Raw genomic sequence first — 25,130 nt, forward strand, 5'->3', positions numbered from 1 at the left:
TTGGAGTCTCTCCAGTTATACGAGGCAAAAGGATTTTATTTTAAAATTTATAAAACGGAAAAAACCAGAGAGACCTGGAACAAATGTGCCACTAGCCAAAAAACGCAAATGTAGTAGAGCATGCTATTTTATGAAAAATGAAACAGAGCACAGGGTATGTCAAACATTTTTCCAAAAAACATTAAGCATAAGTAATGGCCCAATAAATAAAGCCTTTGAAGGTTGTAACGATGGGGTTTTTGCACCGGATGATAGGCGGGGCAAGAAACCGCCTTATAATAAAACAAAAGACGAAGATGTTGCCTTTGTAAAACAGCACATTAATATGTTTCCTGTAATGGAGTCACACTATTGCAGAAAAACTACAAAAAGACTTTATTTGGACTCAAAGTTATCCATCAGCAAAATGTTTTTTTTATACAAACAGTTTTGCGTGGAAAATAATTGAACACCCGTGACTCACTCAGTGTACAGAAAAATCTTTTGCACGTGATTTAATCTGTCATTTTTTGTCCCGAAAAAAGACCAGTGTTCCTTGTGTAATAAATTTTCAGAGGCCAAAAAGACAACAACACTTACTGAGCAACTTGAGTCTGATTACAATAATCATATTGTTCAAAAAAATGAAGCTAATTTAGCTAAAGAACAAGACAAGGTGCTGTCAATTGAAGATGCTACATTCCTTTCTGCTACATTCGACTTACAGAGTGTTCTTCAAATACCGTCGGGTGAGGAATCGCTGTTATACTACTGAAGGAAACTCTGTATCTACAACTTGTGTATTTACGAATCCAGACTACCTAATGAGGCGTACTGCATTGTCTGGTCTGAAGTAAATGGAAAGAGAGGAAGTAATGAAATCGGGACTGCCCTGATGCAGTGGATTTTAAAACTTTCTGAGAATATTAAAGAAATCTCATTATTTTCGGATACGTGCGGAGGCCAAAATAGGAATCAGCACATACTGCATTACTACTCTTCCTTACACAGACCACTCACATAGATGTCATTGATCAAAAATTTTTGGAGTCCGGACACTCTTTTATGGAAGTGGACAGTATGCATAGTGCGATCGAAAGGTAAAAGGTTAGTGTGAATTCTGTATTGGAGTGGATGATCATAATGCAAAAGGCCAGATCGAATAGGAATAGAAAAACAGCCAATCCCTATCATGTAAGTCAATTAAAATTTTCTGATATTCTTGACCTCAAAGACCTTAGTAAGCGCATGATTAAAAATCGCCTTAAAGATGATGATGGCAACATAGTCAAATGTCTTCAAATCAAATGTCTACGCTACGAAAAACAAAGCCCAGGGATAATAAAGTTTCGTTATAGCCATAATGGATCCTACAGTAGGACTTTAAATGTTTTTAAGCGAGGTCGTCAAAATAAAATTGCAGATATTAAAAAAGCTTATAAAGAAATTCTTCCCATTAGTGTTCCTAAAAAGCAAGATCTATTAAAACTGTGTCAGAAAAATATTATACCAGAAGAATTTCACCCGTGGTATCAGTCACTACCAACTACCATCTGCGACCAACGTAAAAGACCACACTGTGGAACCTGAGCAAAATGAGGATGAAAGTGAAGAAGAAGGTTAGAAGTAGGAAAAAGTGGCTAAATTGTCGACTAAGCCTCGATAAGCCTGATTTACAATTAGGCATTACACTTGCATTGATTGCATGTGATTTTCATTTATTTATGTGATTTTGTATCTTTTTTACTGGTCCAATAAAGTAACTAATTACTGGTTCACTTTAGTTTTTTTATTGCTAAAAGTCACTAATTGGGTTTTTCTTTGGTTTTTATTATACTTTCTGGAAAAAAAGTAGCATTTTGAGAGTTAAATTCAAATGTACATTTAAATAGGAAAACGTTGAAACACAGCTTGCCTTAAAATAAATTAAGACTGATGTAATAAATAGGAATAAAACTTTAAATTGATTTATCTTAAAACTTAATAAATGCGTGTTAGTGACTTTTCGCAGGGATATGACGATATGGGATATCAATATTACAGGTACAACATGGTTATACATGGCTATACATGGCTCATTCACCATTTTATCAGAATGCGATCCAAAATTTAAGATCCATTATAAAAATCTTGAAATAAAAGTTAACATTTTAATTTTTCAAGAGAAAAATACTAAAATAATTATTAAAAAAAAAAATAACAAATTTAAGGCACAGTTCCCTCATTTTTGAACAAAAAGTCGAAATTGTGTATTTTTTAAAAGTTTCAGGAAAAGGATCTTAAAAATCAAACCGAAATTTGAGAATCATGAGATATAAATCAACATTTACCTTTTTTTATTGCCAAGGCAAATAAATGAATAAAAAAAAAGTGAAAGTTCAAAACAAATAATTTTTTTAAATTATTTATGGCGCAATTTCCAAAAATTTCAGCTGAAAGTGAAAGTGAATTTCTAATAAAAGTATCTAAAATTTCAGGCTCGATTTTCAAAATCTTGAACGAAAAGTCGAAATTTGGATTTTTCAATACTTTCAGGACAAATTATTAGCCAATGATTCCAAGAGTCAAAAAATCAAGACCTAATTTCAAAATTTTCAGATAATAGTCCTAATTAATTATTTTTTTTAATTTGCAGGACAAATATATAAAAAAAAATACAAAGTTCAGGTCTCGATTTCACAAATCTTGAAAAATCGAAATTTGTATTTTTTTGAACATTTTAAGAACAAATAAGGAAAGGATCTAAAAAAAATTAAAGCCTAAACGTCAAGTCTTGTACTAAGAGCCAAAATTTAAGGTAAATGTGAAAATTAGCACAATTTCAAAAATTTTGAGCAAAAAGTAATGATCTTTTAAATTTTCAAGATAAATAACCGAAAATTCAAGTTTTAATTACAAAATCCTGGTGCAAAAAAACAAAATTTTGATCTTAAAGTCAAAATATATGTATATAGTTTTTTTTTTTAATTTCAGGGCAAATAACTGAAATAAAATTAAAGGCCTAATTTCCAAAATTTTTAATTAAAAATCAACATTTGTATTTTTTGAACATTTTCTGATAAATAAATATAATTTTTTTTTAAAAATTGAAAATTGAAAATATTCAGGCAAATAAATGAGGAATCCAAAAAATATTAAAAATTCAAGATTTAATCAAAATTGGGCGATATTGGTCGGAATTTGTGTATTTTAGGGAGGATCCAAAAAAAAGCAGAAATTCAAGAGTAATTTTCAAATTGCTGTTTAACTAAACGATTCAATAAATTGAATTGAAATTGTGCTAATGTGCAAATATGTTTATTTTTTTAATTTTCAGAACAAATAATTAGAAAAAAAATTGGAAATTCAAGGATCAATTTCCAGAATTTTGGGCTAAAGGTGAAAATTTAATTTTTTGCAGATTTCCAGGATAAGTAGATAAAGAAACTTAAAAAATTTAAATATCAAGTCTCAATTTTTAGAAAGTTGATGAAGATCAAAACTTGAACTTTCCTAAAAATTTTCATGACGAATAAGTCAAGAATTCAAAAATTCAAGACTAAGCTTCAAAATCTTCGACTAAAACTATTTTTTTAAATTTTTAAGATAATAAAAAAAATCGAAAAAGCCGCAATCCAAGGTCAATTTCATAATTTATACTTGAAAAAAAAATCAGAAAAACTGAAAAAAAGAAAATGTATGATTAAAATTCAAAATTAAAAGCTTAAGGTCAAAATTAAGAAAAAAACACCCAATACTGGATAAAAAGTCGACATTTCGATTATCAAGCTCCAAAAAAATCCAAAATTCAAGACGAAATCAAAAAAATACTTCCTCTTTTGAATAAGTCCAAGACTCTTAAATAAATAAAATGTAATTCTAAGGACTAAAAAATAAAATAAATATATAAGTACATCTGAAAAAAAAATAACCACAAAAAATATCTAAGGGGGCAATTTCCAGGAATCAGATACATAAACACAAAAAAAAAACATATATTAAACCTTCACGACAGCCTTGCCAGTGTTCACCCCCTTTAACATATCGGTGAACCCGTTAAACATATTGTTAAACCCATTGGTGACCGTCTCTTGGTATTTCAGTTTCCCTTGCCTGATCCATTCCAGGTTCTGCGTTATCCCTTCCATCCAACGGTGGCTCCAACGTTGAACCATAAAACCTTCCATTTTCAGTTGGTTGACAATTATCGCGTTCTGGATAGCTGGAGCTAAAACAACAAATTTAATTTACGGTATTTATATCATAGACGACCGGGCTAATAAGCAACAGTGCATCGTAATGCGTAAGAGAGAAAGAGAAGGGGTCAAACACTATTGGCTTGAGGAGCGGAATTGGGTGGAGTCTTATAGTCCAAGCATATGTATACTGGAAAAGTGAATGTTGAATTTTTGGGAATGGTTTAATACGAAGGCTTTTTTTTACATTGTTTGTTCCAATAATTTAAAAGTGCAAAAACAAAGTGAGGTTTTTACTCCATTCTCGATAACCCTGGTATAATACTCCCTAAATCTATTTCTTGCAGCAGTTTTTCCTTACCTTTAGGTACACCTTCGTCATTATATCCAGAAATGGCACCGCACACGGATATTCTGCCATACCTATTCATCTGATTAAGCACAATGCTAGTAATATCACCCCCAACGTTATCAAAGTAACAATCGACCCCATCAGGGGCCTGTCTCAATAGTTCCTCTTTGACATTCTGCGTTTTATAGTTGATAAAACTGTCAAAACCCAGGCCCTTGGTGAGCCACTTGCCCTTCTTGTCCGTGCCGGCGATCCCTATCACTTTACAACCTGCAAAAACGCTTAGTATAACCACCCGTTTCGTTCCTAATATGGACCATCATCAGACAGACCTTTGATCTTGGCTATTTGGCCCACGTGGCTTCCTACAGCACCCGCTGCTCCACTTACCACGACGGTTTCGCCCGGTTTTGGGTCGCATAGTTCCAAAAAGCCAAAGTAAGCGGTGTTCCTGTGGAAAAGGGTTTAATTTTACTTATTTGTTATATATATATCAACAGCTATGAAGCCAATTACAGATACCATAAAATGTACTTACGAGATAAATAATAAAAAAAAAATACAAAAGAAAATAGACATTAATTAATACCTTAACAGATTACTGGTCAGTTCAGTTCTGTTTCAGTTTATTAATTAGTATTGTCTTGAACTAATTCAAACTAGTTGAATCAATATCAATATGGGAAGCGTACATAATAAAAGATTGACAAGGTTTATAAATGGGAGAACACTTTTAAATGGCGAGAGTCATTCTGGTTAAAACAAAAGGTAACTGACTAAGAATTTCGTGACAATCAATTTTTTTTTCAGTATCTTAAAAAGTGTGCACCTAAAACATGTTTATTGCTTTTTTACTCAGAGACAGTCTATAAGAAATTCATCAGTAGACAGGAATATATATAAAATTTCCTAAAATTCGTGCACTTCAAAACCCCCCCTTTGAACCCTTTCAATGTACCGGATTACAAGATTGGCAAAACCAAAGTGTCAAGAAGATGAAGGTTCACTTCAACATTTGTAAACCAAACTGGTGGTCTAAGATTGGAGCCCTGTGGAACACCAGAGGTATTTTTAAAGACACATGACTTGGAACTGTTAATTTCGATGTACTGGAACCTACGACTGAGATATATATGACTGGAGCACTTGAAGTACAGACTTATGCACAATTTTTCAAAACTTTGTAAAAATTGAAGAATTATTTTATCCTAAATTAACCCTAAATACCAAATTTCAAGCAAATCGGACCAATAGGGAAAAGATTTGATTATCACGTGACCTTAAAACAAAAAAAAAGTAAAAAAAAAATAAATACATTAAATCCCGATTACATTGTTTTTTTATCATTAGGACCCACTGTATTATAATTTTTTTCTAGCAAAATGCCTTGTATAGACCACTGTGACGCATGCATATTATAATAATACAGGGTAAATTCTAAAACGTCAAAACTTTGCCGAATTATCACGGTTAAAAGAACACGATTTGGTAAAAGATATGCATATATTTGGATTATCCAGAGTCTTTTGAATATTTCCATATCAATTCCTCAAAGTTTTGAGCTATTTTAAGCAATTTATCAATGAAATTAGGAAGCAAGTCCGAGCCGATTCATCCAGTTTGACGCCATGTTGTTAAAACCGCCGTAAAAGACGCCAATAAAATTGCACGTAGACGTCAAAATCGACCGTTTTCAGACGATGTTTTAGGGTACAAAAAAAGGTTGTTACCTTATGATTTGTACATGAAAAAATAGTAGGAAGCTTTAGGAACAGATTAACATCAATTCTGGCTCGATTTCATTCTGTTTTAGTAGTTAAATTTCGATTATAAAAGGGCGAAAATTGCCGTTTTCGTTGCCATGGAGACGCGGCCATAGGCTTGTTGACACAGACCTTTTCCCTATACTTTTACATTGGATGCTGGACCACTAACTTATTGAAGTAAATCCGTCAACCCGTGGTGTCGAGGGTATGACTGGATGATTGTAGGGGGGTTTTTCATACAAAATGGCGTTTTTCTGAAAAACGGTAATATTTGAATAATAAAGACTTTTAGTGGATTATAGCCAGATAGATGCCGAATGTCAGAGAAGAAAACGGTTATCGTATGTGGCATAGCCATGGCGGTATTAAGCGTCAAAGTCAAAAAATAGTGTAGACCAAAAACTGCTCTACGTAGATGATTGTAGAGTGTGTCAAAAAATTGGTTTTAAAAGGTTCTTTAAATGCTCCAAGTGAATCAAACCTCTAAATGCCGCCACTAAAAAGTTATTAAAACTTGAAGAAAAAAACTGTAAAAAGGGTATTTTCAAATGAACCCTGCTCACCCTGTATAAATGATAGCATTAAACTTAATACACCGTTTTATTCGGAAAGGATGCAGGTTTAATTAATCCGAATGAAACTTTCTTAAATTTTGTACCATAAAAATTTTATACAGAAAAAACTAAAAAAAATATATTTTATTAAGTTCATAACATTCAAAGAACCGCTGCTGTATCAAATTCCCTTGACCAAAATCGAAGACATTTTTTTTTGACTTTAAAGGCGTCCTAGTTCTAAACAAAAAAACAACTAAAAATGTCTATATAATCGGGTTGTAGCCTCATATTTCTAGATTATAAAAAGGTAAACATCGTTTCTTTAACCCAAATACAACCAAAGTTATAAGGACTTTTGTCCGACCGGTCCAAATTTTATGCGAAAACTCCCCTGCGGGGGAGCTCCTTCATTATAGAGCTTCGCTCTAATAATAATATAGTTTTTTCAAGTAAAAAGTATACTTATATCTAAACATAAAGACATTATAGCCAATTATATAGATTTTTTGGAGAAAATAATTGTTGATTGAAAAGAAGACATTTGGTTTATTTACAAGCCTATATATGTTGTTGCGTTTAATGAACATCTATTTATTTATCCAAATTAACTTCTCTAAAAATCTGAAGTAACTACTTGGCCCTGAAATAAGCCATTTCTTGCAACTAATTTTTATAAACGAAGGAACGATAGGAAATATGTAAATATGTTGAATATCCTAACAAAAGTTCGAATAAATAAAAAAATTGGCAACTCAATATTTTATATAAGATATTTGCTAAAAAATATTTTTATATTCACAATTTAACTTAAATTTTATTTCATTTTTCATGGCTGAAAAATTTCGCTATATCTAATTTTTATTTAGTAAGAAAAGTAGTTTATTTAGTAAAGAAGTGCCTGTTTTAATTTTCAAAACAGATTGAATTCTAGTCAAATAAAACCGTGTTTTTTGCTACTTTCTGATTAAATAGGTTTTTATGTATATTTGAATTTTATAGGAAAAATATTGGTTTCTCATGTACATTTTCTTAATAATAAAACGTTTTTTTAACTGTTTGACCAAAATTGTTGGTTGTCATACATTTTTAGCTGTCTTAACAAGAATTATTGGTTAAGTACAATAAAAGTTAGTTTTGAAAACTAAGACACTGAAAAAGAACTACGGTTTGTATAACCACTTATTTTGCTTTGTGCCAGGTAACCCTAATTGTCATCAATAAAACTAAAGTGATTAGTTAAGAAAGTTAAAATGTTAGTTGCATGATACCAACAAACCTAAAATTTTTAAAAAGGCTACCATTAACTTTAGAAACGAATCTTTTGACCTGTCCTCAATGCTAGATCCATATTCTTGGGCTATTATTACACATTTTTTATTTCTATATATATTTTTAATTTGAAAAAACCTTTTTGTCTATATACCCAAAGTACTTACCCAGGCATTCCAAGCATCCCTAGACTCAAAGACACCGGCAGATCCCCTAAATCTGGTAGGAGTACCACAGGAATTCCGCTATGCTCGGTCACGTCATCCCGCAGGATTGTATGGGTTCGCCAGCCGAAGTTTCCCACTACATATTTCCCCCGAGGGTATTTAGGGCTTCTGCTCTCTGTAATTCTGAGGATTTTATGAAGAAAAAGTGGTTCACAAGGGATGTTTCTTACTTCGCTACTTGCCCCCCCAGCATGACGGTGTTTAAGGGTATTTTGGGCATGTAGGCCCTCATGTACGGATCCACGCTCAAGTAAACGGCTTCAGCCAAGTATTCTTGTAAAAAACTCAATTAATTATGAGCTTAATTATAGCTAATATTGGGCTTACCATGCTCCTGAAGCGGTGGCAATTCTTCGCGCTCCAGTTTGAAATCGGTGGGTTTGGGGAAGCCTCGGCTTCTCTTTTGGAGAATGTACTTTTGGGCCCTAACCATGATGATCGCGCCCTCTTTCTAAGTAATGTAATCAATAATGATGTAATCAATAATGTGAGTTTGGTAATAAATTATTGTGATAAGGGATCTTATCTATGAGGACTTCACAAGTAGGACAATGTGATTATAGTGACAACTGAATAGTTTTATCTGATAATAAATACACTTTAGGTATTCGTGTACAATTGTGATTTTTTAAATGATTAGCGTTTTTTTTTTTAAATTATTGTCTCAGTTTAAAGGTCCACTTGTTCTCGTCCATTCGCCAAGAAAGTAGGAATATGCTATCAAGAATCTTAGAGCATCTAATAGGTGCAGTTATATTGAACTGTAGACATGAATTATTATTGATTGAATCAAAATTAACTCGTTTGTGTTTTGAGGTTTTCCGCTATTATTTTGGACAGTAAAATCAATTATTTATTTATTTTTTTTTGATGGTAAACACAAGCACAAGAGGAAAGTCCTATGTCACTCTTGGAGTGGTGCTTGGAGTGGTGCTCTGTATAGAATCCAGCAGGTTTAAACTATGCTTGGGTGCAGAGCTTGAAAATGTCACTTGTCGTCTTGACCTTGGAAATGTCAAGAGCGACTGAGCGGGACTCGCCGTGCTTCTCCATGGCCTCCGTCCACAAGTGTGTGACGTAACCCAGAAGAGCGCCGCTGGATCTAAGCTTTCGGAAGACGTATTGATGATCGCTGATTAGTCCAGATGATTCCAGATATCTTAACAGTTGTTAGTTGACTGCTTTCTCCATAATCTTCGATATTATTGGAACTAGTGCAATCGGGCGGTAATGCTTTGCATTCTTTTAATGCTTGCACTCGAGCAGTTTTCCAGCTTGTTGGAAATTGGCCCCGCTTATACGATGCCGTGAACAGTCTACATAAGGGAGGAGTCAATTCGTCTGCACAACGTTTTAGTATTAGGGCTGGAATTCCATCGGGTCCAGAAGCTTTGTTGGATTGTTGGTGTCTACGCTTTTAAGAATTTTATTTATAATTCGTTGGGGAAACGAAATTTCTCCCATCGATGAATTCACCCTTGGCAAATATGGCGGTGTTTTGCCTTGCGAGTGCAGAGTAGAATTGGACGCGAAGAATTTACCCAGTAAGTTGGCTTTTTCCCTTGCTGTTACCGCGATAGAACCATCATCTGCTGTTAGGGGTGGCAAGGCCGACTTAGCAAATCCTTGACTAACGGATTTCGATACCGACCAGAAAGATCTTGTTCCATTTGGGCAGTTTAGCAGTTTGTTTTTGATCCTGTTGTTGTGACTCTCTTTGCATTCATCAATAATTCGCTTGTAGCTATTTCTGGAGGCTAAAAAGTTCCTCCGATTTTCGATGGAAGGATGTTGACGCCATTTGCGATATGCTGCGTTTTTAGTGTTTACTGCCTTTTTGCAATTCAGGCAATTCAATGCAATTCAATTATTATCTCCAGGTGCAAATTTTCTTTTCGCGAGAACTCATTTCTTGCAACCTCTAATAGGTTTTTCAAAAATCCCTTAAGTAGGAATCGAATGGAATTAATTGGGCCGCCTCTGTACACATTTTCAAAAGCCAAACTGCCTTGGCTTATAGCTAATTAGGATTTTGTGGATTTTTAAAGAAAAAATGACCCATTAACTTTGAGGTAAATTTTTGAATTATGGTGGGTCAAAGTTTCTGGAAAAAGAATTGTACTAAGATTAGAAAAATGACTCAATCAATTGCCTGAAATCAGTAAATATCATTATATATTTCTTCCAGTAAGTTGACATAGAGAAAGAGAAAAAGGGAAGTGAGTTTAAAAGCATAAAATACTTTTCATGATATTTCAGACAGGAGTAGAATAATGACTCGATCAACTGCCTGGAATTAGTTAATAATTATATAGGTATCTCACAGGCAGCTGAAAGAAAGAGAGAGAACGTTTAAAGGCATAAAACAGTTTTGACTTTCTATTTTCCCTGGAAATTTAAGAGAGGATATACAACAATAACTAAATCAACTGCCTGGAATTAGACAATCAATTTTTATTGCTTACAGGCAGTTTAAATACGTTCCTCTCAATTAAGTTAAGTTCCTGCCCAAATAACACATCTTATATTATTATCGTTAAATATATATTTATTCAACGGTTTTGTTAGTAAATTTTTGGTTTTGGTATATTTATCAACCGTATATGGTCAAAGTATGTTTATTAAATTATATTATGTATTTAATCTATACACAAAAAAGAGAAAATTTCGGCATTTAAAAAAATTGACACAGGATTTACATATCTAGTTTTTAAACTCGATTACTACACCTCAAATAGTTGATTAAACACTGTTATTAATTAAATATTAAATATATATTTTCTGCAAAAGCATTGTTTTTCATCAACACAACCCTTGTCCCCCCACCCACCCCATTAATTTGCCCAGTTAGAAATACTTTTGAAAAACCACCATTTTTCGTTTATAATATTCAATACAGTAGCGCTGTTTTTGTATTAAATATTTATTAATTTAAATATATATAATTATATAAAATTTAAATAAACAAACTGTGTTATTAGATTAAATATTAACGACGAAATCAGCTGTTATTCATGCGTATTATTTTGGAAAACAATGATTTTTTAAAATAATTTCTTACTGGTAAGATGTGTGGGGTGGGTGGGGGGACAAGGGTAGAGTTAATGATAAACATTTTTTTTGCATAAAATAATGACCTGAAAAAAAAATGCTTTTTAAGAAAAATATAGGTGATAAAAAAATCTATAGTTTTTCCACATAACCTTAAGATTTTCGAGTAAAACGTAAAAAAACTGTAATATTTATTAAACTGTAAAATATACATATTTCATATACGATTCTGTTTACAAAAAGGAGAAAATTTCGGCATTTAAAAAAATTTACATCGTTAGTCTTTACACTCGATCACTACATCTCAAATATGTGATAAAATGACCCCGATATCACATATATGCCACTGTGTAGGATACGATATACTTTTCGTATACGTATATATCTTGTAGTGTGATAATGAAATATAAACCAAAATGAATGGAGAAGATGAATGATAGTCGAACTAACTATACCAGCGGATTAAGAAAATGAGAGCACTTTGAATATTCGGAAATTGTTACTTTTTGACCTCGTTTTTGAGGCCAAAAATGGGCATCAAAAATGTTATATCTCGGCTATCATAGAAGCTACGACCTTGCAGATGGTCTCGTTGGATTCAGAAGGACGAAACTAAGACAAAACCGTTGGAGTAAAAAAGTTATTAAGTGTTCCCTTTTTTCTGTGTCACCCGGTATAGGAAATAACACCAATTTGGCAATATTGGTTCGATTTTTTAAAAATCTAAAACCACCATAAAAAAAAAACCGTTTACTACTGACAGGCCAACTAATTTATTCGCATGCATATAAACATAGTAGTAGATAGTAGTAGAGTAGGGAGATAAAAACGAAACTCTATCGTAATTTTAAATATTTTAATAAAAATGATTTTTATAAGGACCTGAATAAAATTGTGTGGGATAATGTGTACTATATCAATCAATTTAGATGAAAAAATTCAGTATCTTACTAGTAATATTTGCTCATTATTTGATAGACTTTACGACGTCAAAAATTTCTAAGCCTTATACCCCGTGGATAACTGCAAATGTGCAGCTTTTTATAAAAGAAAAAAATAAGGCATTGTCAAGTTTTAAAAAATCTAAAAATTTGACTGATTGGGCATATTATAGACAGATGCGTAATCTTGTGATGGGAATGATTAGGCGAGAAAAAAGAAATTATCTGCAATTTCATCAGAACATCAGAGATAGTAAACAGTTATGGAGAGCTATTAATAATCTAACTCTAAAAAATGTCAACTAATTTCAGCGACCTTAGACCTATTTCAATTATCCCGGTCATCGCTAAAGTTTTGGAAAAGTTTATACAGCCGCAAATTTATGACTTTCTCACCTCCAATAATATTATTCCGCATAAGCAATCTGGGTTTAGAAAACAACATAGCACGATATCTGTATTACTAAACGTTACCCAAGAGATAATTTCTGCAATGGATAAAGGTGACTCCACAGCACTTATAATGCTTGATTTTTCCAAAGCATTTGACACCTTGGATCATCATTTGCTTTTGGCAAAATTGGCTTATTATGGCTTTGATAATGTTTCCCAAATGTTTTTTAAATCCTACTTATCCAACAGAAGGCAAATGGTGGTCTTGGAAGATCAGACTTTTTCAAATATCAAATATATAACGTCTGCAGTACCTCAGGGATCTGTTTTGGGACCTCTCTTATTTCCAATGTATGTTTCGGATTTGTTTAAAGTTGTAAAATACTGCCAGATCCAGGGGTTCGCGGATGATATGCAAATTTATCATTCTTTTAAAGCTGTATTGGAGGCATCAAATAAAATAAACGACGATCTTTCTAGAATTTCCTTCTTTTCCTCTCAAAATAATTTAAAACTCAATCCTTCAAAGTATTGTGTTATGTGCTTTACTTCTAAGAACAAAAAAAGAATAGCATTGGACGGTTTAAAGCTTTTTGTGGGAGGTAATCAGCTAAATATGGTTAAATGTGCAAAAAATCTTGGATTGCTTCTGGATGATGAATTGCGCTTTAAGTTACACGTTTCTAATGTTATTAAAAAGTTATACTATTCTTTAAAGCCATTGTATGCAAACAGAAATATAATTAATTTTAAGGTAAAGAAAAAACTGTGTGAGTCTTTAGTATTACCTATTATGAATTACTGCAATATTGTTTATTTTCCATGTTTAGACAAAATCACTGCGTACCGTTTGCAAAAGCTGCAAAATCAATGCTGCAGATTTATTTATGGACTGAGAAAGTATGATAGAGTCTCTGCAAGGCTATGTGAACTTAGTTGGCTGCGCGTGGAAAATCTGTTCTCTTTGCAATTGGCGGTTTTTGTGCATAGACTGCTAGCGTCGTCTACTCCTCCCTACCTCCGCAAAAAACTTACTTTTCGGAAAAATTTACATGAAGCAAATCTGAGATTTATAAATAAGTTGTCAATTCCTAGATATCGAACAGCCTTCGTTCGTCGTAGTTTTCTGTATAATGCTGTGGCAATTTACAATGACCTTGTTCCGAAGAAAAAACTAAAGCTGCATTTTTTAACAAAACAGAATAGCTAAATTGTCAGTAGGTATTTCTTATTTAGTAATTTTTTGATTTTTATGGACCAATGGGTGTATATCTGTTTATTTTTATATTAATATTAGTGTTACCATTACAAATGTTAATTTTTTTCTTTCTGTTGTGCTATCTAAAATAATTTTGCTTACTTTTTTTAAATAGGTTAGGTAGATTAGCCTTTGGCTAGACTTTGCCTATGTACACTATTGAAAAGTACATATAAAGCCATTATTTATTTATTTAAACATCGAATGGAGTTTCATAATACAACGACCGTTCAACCATAGAACCGGGCATGGGATTCTTATAAATCACATCCTTATTAAAAGCAGTTTCACAATAATTTATGACGAAAGTCCCATATGAGCGATGAGTAAACAATTAATTAATTTTAAAAAATTATCGTACGATACTCGGATCATCCGAAAATAAGTGAACGCGCGCACTTTGTACTCAGATAGTCACGTTTCCCAGTTAAAATCGAATTAAATATCTCGAACGAGTGCGCGTTAGGCGCATTTTAGAATTTACTTGTGAACGTGATACTTATAATACTGTTTGTGCTCCGTACCTTTTTATTATTTCTAGCAGTACTGCAGCCCTCCGAGAGTAACTTAAATATACAGTGAGTACTCTTATAAATTTAATAATTCTAGCATACGATTAGTTAATGAAATAAGGATATTTTAATTAATTTCATTCATTGTGCCTAGTAGAAAATGCCGGTACGGAATGCGGCGAAGGCATGCGGGACAAGAGTTCAAAAATGGCCGCATACTCTTTGTTCTGCGATGGGTTTATTGTTCGCTGCATTAGAGCGTTCTTTATTTAATTGAATTTCTTCCGTTTAAAAGAATTATGCATTTTGTTAAAATAACGATAATGATCAGCAGCGAGGAAGCAAAACGATCTTCTCCTTTGATTTTGTCCACTCATAACTTCTTCCTTAATCAGTACTTCAGACATATTACATGATAGGTTCTTATCAAAAAAAAATCAACTTTTACAAATCTTACCTGTATATATCTACCTGGCAATGTGCCGATAGAGCTATTAATGGATTTTTTTTTTAAAGCAGTCAATTTACAAAATGAATATCATCATTCAAACATAGTTTTCTTTACATCCAATCACGCATACATGAAAAAACTTCTAAACAATGGTTCATTACCATTGGATCTGAAGTTACTTTTGATTTTACATGAGGCTACTATAGTTATAAATTCACTCATTAGAGGTCTGTTTAAGTTTTTAAACAAATTTATGTAAAGACAGTGCCTGTCTTATTTGAGCAGACCTTCATCAATAACGTTTCTTAGGGCAACATTTGTTCTAACACTTAGGACCATGGAGAGAAGGAGAGGGAAGAATTCCCATTACAAAACAAAGAAATTCAAATACAAAATAATATTTTAGCCAATTTAACACTCCATAACGAAAATAATACTTACAGTCAATATGCTATGTTGCTACATTCCATTAAGTAATATAAAGTATTAAAACAATAACAAATAACAATCCTATATTAGCCCTATATTTGAATAAAATTCACAATAAATAAAAATATATCAAATCATTTACTATCAATTAAGATCCAACATTAATCAATGGCAATTCACTAATCCACATTATAACAACCAGGTTAGGGAAATAACAAAAAAAAAATAGTAATAATATTACCCGATGACACTAATAGATCTTTCAACACTGCAATTAAATTAAACTTTTAATTTGCCTCTTAAAACTAGGTAAAGTAATGCTCAATATTTCAACTTCATTAGAATTAATAAATTTAAGTGTCACAGTAAACATAATTAGTGCTATGAAATGGTAGTGAAAATAATTTATTAAGCCTAAAATTCCTAGATGGTATATTGAAAGATATTGTACCAAGGAGTCCAGGACAGGACTCCTTTAACTAACCATTCACCAATTTATACAAGACCACAAAATCAGCAAAAACTCTCCTTTGCCTTGTGATCGTTGGGAATCCTCATACCAAGCTTATATAAACAAAATCAAATAAATTTATTTTGAACCCTTCTTAGGTCAGTACAACAATTTGTGTAAAAAGGAGACCATATCATTGATGCATATTCCAAGTGTGACATATGAAAGACATTTAGAGTTACATGAAATAATAATATAAAATGTATTTCCTACTATTTTCTAGATTTCTTTGTGTATGGTATTCCGTATATGTGATATTGGAGTCATTTTATCACATATTTAAGGTTTAGTGATTGAGTGTAAAGACTAGCTATGTAAATGCCTTGTCAATTTTTTTAAATGCCAAAATTTTTTCCTTTTTGTAAACAAAATAGTATATGATACCTATATGTATATTCTATAGTTAATAAATATTGGTACCTTGACCATATATGGTTGATAAATATACCAAAACCAAAAATTTACTAAAAATTCATCAAATAAATCTATATTTAATGATTTGTTGCTTGGAAATAAAAGACAAATTATTTTGTTTCTTACAGGCACTCCTGGACTAGGTATTCTATTATCTTGACGTTTTGTGAATGGATGTTGCAATTTTTTTAAGAAAGACTTTAGACTACTCTAGTTTTTTTTTAATTTTTAATATAGGGTGTCAAAATGCTTGTATAGGCTTATTTTAGGGAGATTACCTACCAATTAAAACTAAAAATTTTCAGTCAAAATTACATTAAAATTTATAGTACGAAACAGATATATCCTGTATACTTCTCTGGTCCATGCATATCATGTTGAAAAACAGGGATTTTGCAGAAGAATTTTTTACTGGTAAGCTGTTTGGGGTGGGTGGGGGAGTAAGGGTTGTGTTGGTGAAAAACAATGTTTTTACAGAAAATATATATTCAATATTTAATTTAGTGACATTGTTTATTTAAATTTGTTATAATTTTATATATAAATAGGTATTTAGTATAAAAACAGCGTAATTAGATTGGATTATATGGACAAACAACAATGATTTTTCAGAGGAATTTAATCAAATATTTGAGGCATAGTTATCGAGCTTAAAAACTAGATATGTAAATCCCATGTATTTAGTAAACACTATTTAGTAGAATGTTGTTACTTCTTAAACTGTATACATGTACCTCACATTTGAATAATACACTATAATATAATTTGACTTTGTAGCTTATTAATTATTTTAAAAATTAGTTTTGCCTGTTCTAATTTAGGAATTTATTCAGTAGCATTATTTTTAGTAATGTGTATAGGCAAATAATTTTAAGTACCTTGCTTACGGTACTTGTAACTATTTGAAGATTTTATTTACAACAGGTATCCTACACTGGTATGAGATATCTACAGATTGAAAGGATATACGCGATATATAGTTTATATTTAGCTGCATTATTTAGGGAAACGTTTACATACAAAAAGTCCAGTGAAACGTATTATTTTATTTTTCGTATGTTCTATAGAGCTTCTCGAGTAAAGATTCTCATTCAACTTTACGTGTAAAATATACACCTGTGTGCGTTAGTTATCATTTATAAGTGTTAATAATAAATAAACAGACCAATTTAATGTAATGAATAATCTTAAATATTAAAATACCTAATCTATTAACACTTAACAATTTGTGAAAAAGGACTATGTTAAAGTCCAGTGCAACTATATATTAGAATGGTCACCCGTCAAAACACCAGCATTTTACTTCTCAAACAATGTAAATAGAAGGTGGATGACATTGTATAGTTTTTACATTTATTCCTAACTTTTTTGTATTTTTTTATTGCCTGTAACTCAGATGGTAAAATATAGTAAATTTTTGGTGTAAGATAAACTAAAAATTCTAGATTAATACTTTGGAAATTAATTAGTATGCCTCTATTATTTAACTTATTTGGTTTTTAATAATATGATTGTGAAGGTGTGAACAAATTGATGTTAGGTATATATTCAAATTCAAATTTCAAATTCAAATAGTTTATTGTCCAACAGGAAAATTCCCAATTACAAGACAATCGAAATAATTAAAATTAAAACAGTACAACTTATAAGCACCTTAAATAAGTAGTACAAAAAAAATTATATAAGATCCAATATAGAGTGATACCAAAATTTAAAACAATAGCATAATTGTAAGAATATAAGACACACTAACCAAATGATAACAATCACAGAAAAATAATCAGGTATCATTCAAATTAAGAGAGGAACACATCCTTTTTTTAAAAACATATTCAGTGCTGCCAAAGATGTCGACATCTATAGCATTCATCTGATTATACCATGTATAAGCACGGCACAGTGGAGCTTTGCTGGACAGATTTGTTAAGTTAAGAGAGGGATAAAATATATGGTGCCTCCTTGTATTGGCAGGAGGAACAAATAGAGGTAGCCTCTCTAAGAGCTCAGAACAATCAATTTTATTATTGCAAAGTTTATATAAAAGTATCTGACTAGAGGGAATAGTATTTTGCTTTAGTGACAAATAGTTGAATCTATTTAGCAGGTACTCCTGTTCCACACCTCTTACTGGATATACTCCATCCAACTTAACAGAAAATAACTTTAAGAATCTGCGCTGTACATACTCCAGTCTGTTAACATGAACATCATAGATGGGGAACCACAACATAGAGCCATACATTAATTTAGACTTTACTAATGAATTGTACAATACAGTCAAGCTGGATATATTCTTAAATTGAGAAGTGGACCTTACTATAAACCCAAGGGATTTTAAGGCTGAACCAGTGACCTGTGCTACATGCTGGTTGAATGTGAGCCTCTTATCTACTTCAATGCCCAAATCCTTCACTGAAGAACAGTCTAGCAACTGGTTCTCAGTTATACTCAATATATATGGGTATAAAATCTCTTCATGAAGAATGGAAATTGTCATTTTTTTACATTTGTCACAGTTTAGGGGTAGTTTATTTCTTTCACACCATTCAAAGACCCTATTCATGTCCTCTTGCAGCTTCAGGCAGTCCAGCATAGTACGAATGATACGAAACAACTTCAGATCATCAGCGAATAAAAGACAGAAACTTTCCATACAATCAACTAAATCATTAATAAATAGATCGAACAGCATTGGGGCGAGGTTACTGCCTTGGGGCGCACCACTCGAAGCCACGTAATACTCGGACCCAAAACCATTAAATTCAACATACTGAAGCCTGCCAGTCAGATATGAGATGAACAACTCCACCAGACAAGGATGAAATCCAGCCAAAGCCAGCTTCCGTGCCAGCAAACCGTGATCCAGCCGATCAAAATCCTTCGAGAAGTCTGTGTACAGCACATTCAACTGGCTTTTCTGATTTATAGCTAGATATGCTGTTTCCAAGAAACAAGCCATATTAGTGACAGTAGATCTTTTCTGAAAGAAACCATGCTGCTTTTCTGTAATTATGTGCTTAATTTGAGGGGACAATTTATCGTGCACACATATCTCAAAGGCCTTCGAAAAATTAGAGAGAATTGACACCGGTCTGTAGTTCTCTATTCTGCCATGGTCGCCACTCTTAAACACTGGACATATTTTAGCCTTTTTCCACTCTTCCGGAAATGTATTGGTCTTGAGTGATAAGTTGAAGATTTTTATATATAAAGTTCTTATGTTGGTGATTTATTTTCTTGTTTAAAAATAATATACTACTTACTTAGTTTCGTCCAAATTGATTGTATTTTTGTAAATGAGATTTCAAAGTTACAAAAAAGCTTCACAGTTTAAGCTTTAGCTTCCTAGGTTTGACTGCCTTGTTCCGTGCACTATTATGGCATACTCAAACGGACATATATAAATCACTATTAATATACAATTACACACCTTAAAGTTTCTTAAGGGATGATGATCTTGATGTTTTTGACAATTTCAAAGGGACAGTGCTCAGATTCTTCCTCTAATTGAGGATGAATTGGCATTTGAGGAGGAAAGGTTTGTGTTTTATGCTGCTATTGAGGCAGAATCTTTCATCGAAATTAATTGTTTATTTGACAAAAGACAACTTTTATGGGAATCATGTATATAGACGAAAGCCTAAAGTAAACAAACACTTTTCTTCAAAATGCCGATAGCTGGGACTATTCTATATAAGATTTGGAAGCATTGATAAATATATAATAATAATAATAATAATATCCTTTATTTGCCAACAAAATCGTATACAGGACGACAAAGCAACGTCATACAAAGGATGATCAAGCTCCCATAGGATACATTAACTTTGCTTATCTAGAATTCTTAGACGCAATAGCCTTATATAAACAAAATAAAAAAATTCAAAATAAGTATTCCAAATATCTAACTATATCTAAAAGTGAAATTATAAAAACATTTAATCTGCAACCAGTGGTAAACAGCTTTTTTAAATTGGACTGTAGATTCAATGCTTCTAATATTAGCATTCTATAAGCCCTGATGGCCATATAATGAGAACCCCTTTCATAGTAAGCTCAATTATGCAATGGAATGCGGAGATCGCTTCTATGTCCTGTAATCATAGTTACATCCTCAGCGTACATTGCCCTATTCTCAACAAACAAATGATTGTGTTTTTTCACAAATAACACCAAGGAAGAAAAGTATAAGGAGGGAAGGGAGAGTATTTTTATAAATTAAATACATTGAGGAAATCCCTATATGGATTATCAATAATTAAAAAGTGTTAAAAGAATGCAAATTTTTATTAATAGTGATTTTCGTACTGCATTTCATGCGTCTAATACATCCTGGATTAATTAAAAATAGCATAAGGAATTTATCCAACTACATAGAAGGAGCATCATTTAATTTCTCGCCTATGGCCTGAATCATTTTGAAATTGCGTTTTTCTTACGCACTTTGTCCGATTACATACGAGAAACATTATAGGAATTTGAAATACATGGAAACTCACTTCAACTGCCTTAATTTGAAAAATTGCACAACTACTGTAAAAATTATTCCAGAAGTCGTTATTTATCCATCCAATAAACCAAAAAATTGTGTGTCTTCCCCTTTGTTTTGCATTTCGATTATCTAACAGACATTTGGCGCTTAAATGGCCTCAATGATCTTCAAATTACATTTCTTTTACATAGTTAAACCCACCCTCCAGGTAGTAATGAACCATTTGAGCCGGAAAATATTCTTTTCGCTCTTTGACTATAATTTTAATTAATTAGCCAAACCAATTACTATATTTATTTAAAAACCCAATCGTTTTACTGTAATCAATCAGCGATTTTAATTAATTTTTTAAGGTTAAATTAAAAAAAAAAGCATAAAAATGAATGTCGAAACGACTATTATTGCGTATATCGGCAATTTCTACGCTGCTTATTATAATAATATCGATGAACACGTAAATGTATATTTAAAGTTTCTATTTTCGTCTTTAGGTCACCAGTTATCAACTTCACATGCCCAAATTATACTTTCATTTCAATTATTAATAGTGTTTTAAATATTTTCAACTTTATGGTATTTTTCTCGTTATATCGTCGTGAGTATTACTGCTTGGACTTTGCACTTGTTTACACTTTACCTTATACGATAAAAAGCCATTTAAAATACATTGGGAACCAGACGACAATCGTACGCACTTTAATCGCTATGAGATAATTAATTTTTTTTTCTATTATGACCTGTTCTGCGGGCACAGGGTCGGTTTTCGACCTTTGAATTAAATTAAACATAATTTATTGGATGTTTCTAAAAATAACATTATTGACTGCACGAGGGTCGATTAACAAAAATATGTATGTAATATAATACAACAAACATTCCAAGGAAAAAATGTTCATACTATCTGAGGTGTCCCAAATCTGTTTGAATAGTACAACTTTTTAATATAGTACACGAACGTTTGCTCGAAGTCAATCCATGTTTCCAACTTTACCGATTTATCAGAGACTTCAAGTTCAATAAAATGATTTTTTTAAACTAAGACAAAACTTGGCAACAATGCAACTTCTAGACTTAACATTTTCTAGAACATGTCTACATCGGCTGATAACACAAACCAAGCAACCAGCGTAGCCGTAGCTCCCGCTACCTGCATGGAGTCTGTGAACCGGGTTGCCAAACTGCCCGTGGTCGAATCCACTCTCCAGACCGCGCATAACCTTTATGAAAAAGTCAAAGTAGATACAATAATTGCTCTATTAATTTCATCTATATAATTATAATTATTTTACAAGGAATACAATAATGTGACCCACTGGACCCTACAAACCGCCGAGGATACCGCTTTCAAAGCGGTTGATATCGCCAAACCCTATGCCACCCCAGTTATCAAAAACCTGGAAGGGCCGATAAAAAAGGTGGATGGGGTGCTGTGCTCTGGATTGGATTACGTAGAGAGCAAAGTGCCCGCCGTTAAACTACCACCTAAAGAAGTGAGTTATTATTATTATAATTATTAGTGTATTCATCGTTTCTCATTACTCTGATCACCACAATAAGCGTTTCATCACCATCGTCACCTTAAACCGACCCTCCTTATTTAGATTCTTCTACAGATCTACGAAAACACCAAAGAGTACGTGACCCCCGCGATGGAAACCGCTAAATCTTACGTAGAGCCGGCGGTTAAAACCGCCAAAGATGTCTTGGAGCCGGCGTTCGAGAAGACCCGCAGCGTTGTAGAGCCTATCGTGGAGCCTATTGTAGAAAACGTTAGGCATAAGGTATCTATTTCAGTAGAGTAGGTATTTTATTAAGTTCTAATTGTAGTTTTGTTGGATTTTAGGTTGACGAGTACTTGCATAGAAACCAAGAAGCTTCAACAGCAGCCGAAGCAGAACAGACTGAAGAGGCTTCGCCTAAGCAAGAAACTTCACCTGGCAAGTATGAGCACGTTATGGATTTTCTTTAGTTGACTGAAGAGAGCGTGCAGACAGCATATTTTGTTCGATTCTTGGTCATGTTATGTCATATTATTTTTTCCTTGAACTCGACCACTAAATCATTGGAACTGAGATGGTGTATTAAAAAAAGTTTTAGAAGTTGTGTGAAGTTTAGAAGATGTGCTGTCTCCAAGCCGTCTAAAACCATAAATTTTTCCTCTTAATAACTTGACAACGTCGATAGTTAATTAAATAGTCAACGCGAGCGTCAAGATGTTGCCAACATTACAGTTTTAGATGAATTGCATTTTCTTACCTGTTTGTGATATTATTAAGCTTAAACCCCGATGTTTCGTCTCTTATTAGACTTTATTTTTCATATACGCCTGGAATTTTTATTTGGTTACTTTCTACTATAAAAAAAAAATAAAGCGAGCTGTATACTGTGGTACAATATGCTGTCTACACGCCATCCAAGGCTCAGCGTCCTAGAATATTCGACAGGACCGAAAGGCGAGCAGTTACGCGGCGTTACCGATACTCCTAGAATTTGAAAACCGCTTTTCATTATGATTTAATTTAAGAGAACTTTAATTAAATTCGCGTTTATTTTGCCTACTAAGGTATGATTAGATATGAAATTCGACGTTTCTGCTCTGCACAACTATCATCAATAATTGAGGAGTTTGGGTGAAAAACCGGATATATCCACTTTTCACCGAAAAACCTTTCTATAGGTTCATATATTTGTTTGGAAGCAAAACCGAATAAATCCCATTTAAAACGTTGAGTAAACTTAACGTTTTTATCCAAATTTTGATAACAAAAGCGGATATATTCAAATAAACAAGTTGTGCGTATTCCATTGCACTTCTTATTATCTATTCTAGTAGTTGTTGTTTGGACGTTGAGTTGTGATGCCACGCGCTTTTAACTCCTGTAAGACCAGTCAAATAAAAGTGTTCTTTTAGTGTTTTAAGTTCATAAGACGTCCAGTCGTTACAACAAAAGAAAAATACGTTGAAATATATTCGAAAGTGGGTTTGGTAAAAACACTGGGCCTTGACTGGCAAATGTATAATATTAAAGAACTGGAAAAGGTATATAAAAAAATAAAGGGAATTTCAGTAAGCAAAAGAATTCACTTAAAGAAAATTGAGAATGAACATAACAAAACCACTGTTAAAATTAAGATGTCTCAATTTTATTGGCTTACATCATTGGGTGACACAGTTCGGGAATCACTTCTTAAGGAGGGAAAATCACAGCTTAGCACGCTATCTCTAAGTAATTCCATACTAGAAAAAAGTTTAAATCATTTGATGGAGCATTTTGGGGATGATTGGGGAAACAGGGAAGATTTTTTGTGGTACAAAAACCTATTATATTTATTACTTTTGTCAAATTAATTAACTTGATCCAGTTTGTTTAAAGAGAAATAAATACATATTTTTGCTTACTAGGTATGTCTCATTTGTGTGCAAAAACGGATATAATATAGACAAAGTTTTATTGCTAATAATGACGAATTGTCTAATGAATTGAGTCAATCATGAATAAATTGAGTCAACCCCGCTTAATTAAAACTATTTTATTATTACTATTTTTAAATATAAATACACAGGGTGTTTTTCGTGTTTCATGAAAGTGGATATATCCGGTTATGCACGCGAACTCCTCAATTGTTATCGTATAAAAGCCTGGAATTCTAGTTTCATTACCTTTAGGTCTATTGAATAAAATAAAGTATGATCAAAATGTCAATATATGCATAAGAACCAAAAAAACATAAAGAAAAATTGAGTTTTTCATAAAGCTGCTCTGTCTGGTATATTATTCCCTCTTAAGTTCGTCTTTGTCAAAATTCTAATCTTAATTTTTTCCTTTTTAGACACTAGTGTTGGCAGTCTGAATAGTTCCACTGGTCCAGATACATCTTCTTAATGTTGTGTTTATTATTAAATAATTATTTGTTTTATTGTTATAGTATTTTTCAAGCACATTATTTAAGTCTTTGATTGTAAAAAAAACGTTTGTATTTTTATATGGCTCAAAAAGGTTACACTTAAGACTGTTTAAAAATAGGTAAATACTCCTCATACATTTATTAGACTAAGTTACATTTATAGGTTCATATTGTATTCTATTTTATGTGTTTTGTTTTTAATTGAAAATAAATTATTATATTTGAATATTGTATTTTTTTTTGGGGTTTTTATATACAGGCCAATTTCGAGCATAAACGCCTGGACTAATGTCTACGATAAATCTGCGATGGCCGTAAATAAAGAGAAATTAATTAGCAGTGTGTTTGCCAGAGAAGCTATTTGGAATCAAAAAAATAAAAGTCATCACAATAGTGTCATTTTAACGAAATGCTGGAAAGAAGTGGCAGATGAATGTGAAACAACAG

General features: G+C 32.4%; 2 protein-coding genes across 4 annotated transcripts; one reads left to right on the plus strand and one right to left on the minus strand.

The window, feature by feature from the left end:
- Nucleotides 1-3,937: 3,937 nt before the first annotated feature.
- LOC126749491 (prostaglandin reductase 1-like) lies at nucleotides 3,938-8,819 on the minus strand. The gene is made up of 6 exons (XM_050459185.1): nucleotides 8,653-8,819; nucleotides 8,496-8,598; nucleotides 8,266-8,448; nucleotides 4,839-4,957; nucleotides 4,516-4,776; nucleotides 3,938-4,186 (listed from the first exon to the last, which is right to left on the minus strand). The coding sequence occupies exons 1-6, from the start codon at nucleotides 8,756-8,758 to the stop codon at nucleotides 3,957-3,959; spliced, it is 1,002 nt and encodes a 333-aa protein (XP_050315142.1). The 5' UTR covers nucleotides 8,759-8,819; the 3' UTR covers nucleotides 3,938-3,956.
- Nucleotides 8,820-14,387: 5,568 nt separating this feature from the next.
- Nucleotides 14,388-24,909, plus strand: LOC126749504 (lipid storage droplets surface-binding protein 1-like). 3 transcript variants are annotated; one of them, XM_050459202.1, is made up of 6 exons: nucleotides 14,388-14,546; nucleotides 21,863-22,012; nucleotides 22,070-22,267; nucleotides 22,379-22,558; nucleotides 22,621-22,718; nucleotides 24,609-24,909. In XM_050459202.1, exons 2-6 carry the CDS (start codon nucleotides 21,866-21,868, stop codon nucleotides 24,613-24,615), a joined length of 630 nt encoding a protein of 209 aa, XP_050315159.1. In that variant the 5' UTR covers nucleotides 14,388-14,546; nucleotides 21,863-21,865; the 3' UTR covers nucleotides 24,616-24,909. The 3 variants fall into 3 exon arrangements, with proteins under 3 accessions (XP_050315159.1, XP_050315157.1, XP_050315158.1); XM_050459200.1 differs by having other exon boundaries at nucleotides 22,621-22,714; XM_050459201.1 differs by having other exon boundaries at nucleotides 22,391-22,558; nucleotides 22,621-22,714.
- The last annotated feature ends 221 nt before the right edge of the window (nucleotides 24,910-25,130 follow it).

This window comes from Anthonomus grandis, unplaced genomic scaffold (assembly GCF_022605725.1).
Source record: "Anthonomus grandis grandis unplaced genomic scaffold, icAntGran1.3 ctg00000121.1___fragment_1, whole genome shotgun sequence".
NCBI lineage: Eukaryota > Metazoa > Arthropoda > Insecta > Coleoptera > Curculionidae > Anthonomus > Anthonomus grandis.